The 4,864-nt window shown below is 57.9% G+C and overlaps 1 protein-coding gene across 1 annotated transcript; it reads left to right on the top strand.

The window, feature by feature from the left end:
- Window positions 1–422: 422 nt before the first annotated feature.
- Window positions 423–2,094, top strand: SP5 (Sp5 transcription factor; the record flags this gene model as incomplete). The annotated part of the gene is made up of 2 exons (XM_082054917.1): window positions 423–473; window positions 1,042–2,094. 2 exons carry the CDS (start codon window positions 423–425, stop codon window positions 2,092–2,094), a joined length of 1,104 nt encoding a protein of 367 aa, XP_081911043.1.
- Window positions 2,095–4,864: the final 2,770 nt, after the last annotated feature.

Below are 4,864 nucleotides of genomic sequence, written 5' to 3'. Positions count from 1 at the left end.
AGTGATTACTTCATTAATTGTCCCGCCTTTATCTCCTCCCTTCCCATCCCCCCTAATAATCAGTTCTTTTATCCAGACCAACAAACACACCATAGGAGCTTTGTGGATTCAAAGGATTTGCTTTCGCTTCTGAAAGAGCCGCTATTCTTTGATGATTGGGTAGCGGCAAACTTCAAAGCCATAAATCTTCCCTCTGACTGGCTGGCGGCCCAGCAAAGTCCTTATCAAATTCTTGGAGGTGATCCTGGTGCAGTCAGACAGTCCGCGGAGATCGCGCAGCGCGGGGGGGTGGGACAGGCACAGAGGCGAAGAGATCAGAGAGGAGAGAGAGAGGGAAACTGGGCAGCTCCTCGTCTTCCCCTCGGCGTCTCCATGCCTCGGCGGTGCCCCGGCGCCTTCCCCTCGCCCCGGGCGCAGTAGCCATGGCCGCAGTGGCCGTCCTCCGGAACGACTCCCTCCAGGCTTTCCTCCAGGTCAGTACCTGTGCCCGGGGCGGCTCGCAGGGCGTCGCGTCCCACGGTTGTGACCCGCGTTGCGCCAGAGCAGCCGGGACCTGCCTCCTCCCTCTCGGGGCTTCACCCCCGCGGCGGCCCGGGAGAGGTAGGTAGGGTCCCCCCACGGGAGTGAAGGGGTCGGTATCGAGCTCCTCGGGCCGGCAACTGCCCTCTCCCGCCAGGAGTCCGGCGGTAACTCCAGGCAACGTCCCGGGGCGGGGGAGTCCGGGGTGGGGGCTGCTCCCTGCTCGCAGCGGCCGCTTCCCCGGCGCCCCTGGACCAGCAGAAGCGGCGGGGCCAACGGCAAGGGCTGCAGGCGAGGCGGGATCAGCCTCCGGGCGGGACCGGGGGGCCGGGCCCGTTCTGCCCGCTTGGCGAGCGCTGTTTTCGGAAAGTTTGCCGGCCGTGCGGGGAGCGGGGGACGCCTCCGGCAGCGCACGGGCAGGCGGCGCGGGCAGCGGCGCACGAAGTTTCCCGCGGGTCGGCCGCGGCGGGCGGCGAGTAACGCGCTCTCCTCCCTCCTTCCCCCCCTCCCGCTCCCGCGCAGGACCGCACCCCCAGTGCCTCCCCAGACTTGGCCAAGCACTCTCCCCTGGCTCTTCTGGCCGCCACCTGTAGCCGAATCGGACAGCCAGGCGCAGCGCCCTCGGACTTCCTGCAGGTCTCCTACGACCCGACGCTGGGATCTCCCTCCAGGATCTTCCACCCGTGGAGCGGCGAGATGCCGGCACACTCCCCGGGGGGGCTGCCGCCGCCGCACCCCAGCCTGGGGCTGACCCCTCAGAAGAATCACCTGCAGCCCTCCTTCGGGGGGGCGCACGAACTGCCCCTCACCCCCCCGGCGGACCCCTCCTACCCCTACGAGTTTTCCCCCGTCAAGATGCTGCCCTCCTCCATGGCCACCCTGCCGTCCAGCTGCCCCCCCGCCTACGTCCCCTACGCCGCCCAGGCCGCCCTGCCGCCCGGCTACTCCAACCTGCTGCCGCCCGCGCAGCCCTGCCGACAGCTCTCGCCCAACCCGCCGCCTGAGGACATCCCGTGGTGGAGCATCCAGCAGGCCGGCGCCCCGGGCGGCTGCGGCCACCGCTTCCCCGCGGCCGCGGCGCTGCCGCGGAGCCTGGTGCTGGGCCACTCGGACTTCGCCCAGTACCAGACGCAGATCGCCGCCCTGCTGCAGACCAAGTCTCCCCTGGCGGCCACGGCCAGGAGGTGCCGCCGCTGCCGCTGCCCCAACTGCCAGTCGGCCGCGGGCAGCGCCCCAGAGGCGGAGCCGGGCAAAAAGAAGCAGCACATCTGCCACATCCCCGGCTGCGGCAAGGTGTACGGCAAGACCTCGCACCTGAAGGCACACCTGCGCTGGCATACGGGCGAGCGGCCCTTCGTCTGCAACTGGCTGTTCTGCGGGAAGAGCTTCACCCGCTCCGACGAGCTGCAGCGTCACCTGCGGACTCACACGGGCGAGAAGCGCTTCGTCTGCCCCGAATGCGGGAAGCGCTTCATGCGCAGCGACCACCTGGCCAAGCACGTCAAGACCCACCAGAACAAGAAGCTGAAGGCGGCGGCGGACGGTGTCAAGCGGGAGGACGGACGCGACCTGTGACCGCCGGGCGGCGGGGCAGGACCGGCCCCAGCCCGGCGGCGGTCGCCGCGCCCGCGGGCCGAGCCGTGCCGCGCCGGTGACCCGGGCTAGGGCGCCCTGCGCCCGGGGGCAGGGCGGCGATGGGGGAGAGGGCGGTCGGTTCTCGGACTCGGGTCGGGCCCGGCGAGCTGGGGCTCGGTTGGGGGCGGTACCAGCAGGAGCGGGGACCCTCGGGCCCCAGGACTGGACGCTCGTAGGGCCCCAGGGCTACCGCCGTCTGCCCTCGTCCCGGGACAGTCGCCCTCCCCGTCCCTGCCGTCCCGGGGCGCGACTGAGGGCGGGAGTGAGGCCGCCCCCGTCGCCGCCTCGGGGGATAGGGGCTTGTGGGAGCCCGGGGGTGGGGCAGCAGCGTCGGTCTGGGCACGCCGGGGCCCGGCCCTCGGTGCTTTCAGGGGAAAAGACTGAAGTTTTGTGTACAGGTTATTTAATAGTTCTGTTTGAATACAAGTGTTTCTCTCCTCGTCCTCGGCCCCGTGCGGGGCTCCAGCATGAGATGTTTCTGTAAAGCGACCCGCGGCTGCAGCGTGAAATAAACCCGTTAACTCTGGGGTCACGCACGGAAGGTCCCTCCGCGTCGGTGTCATTTCGTCGTCCCGCCCGTCCGCGAGGACCGGGCCCGTCCGCGCGCGGCCGCCGCCTTCCCGCCATTTCCCGCCGAGGCGGCGGCGGGCGCTGGGGCGCCGGGCTGGGTCCCGCCTCATCGCCCTGGTCAAGCGGATCCCAGCGCACGGTGACCGGGGAGCCGCTCATGGTAAACACCTTCAAAATCCCGAACTTCTCCAGACTGATGGTGGCTCGTTGGGGTTTTTAAGTTATTGCCGTTATTATTCTGTTTCCTACACATGAAGCCACGAGAGAAAAGAGAAGCACACGGTGCGGGTACCGGGGGTGAAGGTGCAGGTCCAGCGCTCCAGGCCGGGATGTGCATTTCGGCAGAGGTGAGCAGCGGTCAAAGTCAATGACGCCCCTTCTCAGAGGGGTCCAGGCCACAGGGCCTGCGACAACCAGCCATTCCTGGCCTGATGTCGCCTGTGGCACGGCACAGCCCAAACGTGCTTTCCATGGGTTAACTTTCTGTAAATCTGTAGAATTCAAGGGTGAGACGCTCGCTATCGTCCCAGTGTGATGAAACGGCAGTTGCGCTCCTGCACAGGGGAAGATATTTGGCACAAAACTGTGTATGAAAGTACTTGGTAGACAGTGACAGCTTTTAGGGTTTCTTGTGTCTCATTGGTGTCACATGGGTTTAGGCATACATTCATTTTGGCAAATTTATTTTAAAATAATGACTTTTTTACTGTAGTGAGTTCCCTGTTTCTTTTTTTTTAACTGAAGTTCTTACAGAACAAACAAACGAGGAGCCTCATTAGTCATTTGCTAACTTTTGCATTTTAACAAAGAGAATATGTTTTTTGCTCCTTATATTTTTTAGCAAGTCAGCTCTGTTTTCTGGTTATCTAATGACACAGCCAAATAAAAAAGTGCCATCGGAAGTTCACTGGGACTAATCTGGAACCATTCAGCCTCAAAGGGGTTCCTCTGGTGGCAGTTGTCAAACAAGCTTTGGCACAACCATAATGATAGAGATACACTTTGCCATGGGCTCCTGAATTAAGAAAAGCAGCAGCCTGATAAATGTTTATAATGACAGAACATGTAAAACTGATGTGTTTGTATGTGAGTCAAATACTGCGAAGAATCTATTCTCTCAGAAAATAATGAGATGAGACAACACCACTAAAACCCTCACATTTGAAATAATGAGAAGTTAATGGACAGTTACCATGGTACAGTTCCTGAGTAATATTTTAATGTTTATGATTCTGAATTAATTTCGCACACCATATTCTTAGAGCCAACTTACTAAATTAATAATCAAGCAGTTATCATCTTTACTACTGAAGAATCTTCTATAACCTGTCCTATTACAGAAAGCCTTGTGAGAAATCCGTTTAGCTTCATTGGTTTACATTCTTTTGCCAAATATTTAGCCTCTAGAAGGATGTTGTTGAAGGATATTAAGTAGAAGATGCCTTTACTGTTACAGAATGAGCGACAGCAGTGAAGGAAATAACTGATGGACCTGACCCAGAAGTCCTTACTCAAAAGGTCTTTGAGACAAAAGCGCATCCCATTTACCACTGAGAAGTGATTTAAATATGTCATCAGGAATAACATAATGTTTCTACTTTTTAAAATGTTTGATGGCATACGGTGGCAACCTGCTTCCTTTCTTTGGTATTAAATTGCATTAAGAATGTAGTGTTACAGAATTTGGGACTGCTTTAAAAAAGAGTTTGTTTCACTAAATAGACTTTCAATTCTATGTTCAGATCAGACATACCTAAAATGGACAGAAATGGAAAGTGGTTTTGCTGGCAGCAGTAGAGGGGAAACGACAGTACCCCAGAGTACAAAAGATCCACTTATAGGATAGAATACTGGACTTGGATGTCACCTTTCACTGCTAAGTACCAAGATCAAGATGAATTATTAACCTGAGCTGAAGCAATGTATTAGATGGTTTCTGGCACAAGTTTAGCCTAAGAACTAGAGCACCGTTCTATTGAAGCAGATGTAACTAGCAGAAAATAGCCCAGTAGTCACAGACATAATAATTGCTAAGCAGGACCATTTGGAAAGATTTTTCTGCAATTGGATGACAAACTGAATTTACCCAGACTGTATATCGTCTAGTCTAGCCACACTCTTTTGGGTTCTAACTCTTTCC

This window comes from Streptopelia decaocto (assembly GCF_964273445.1).
Source record: "Streptopelia decaocto genome assembly, chromosome: 6".
Lineage (NCBI taxonomy): Eukaryota > Metazoa > Chordata > Aves > Columbiformes > Columbidae > Streptopelia > Streptopelia decaocto.
This window is presented reverse-complemented; position numbering and strand designations above follow the sequence as displayed.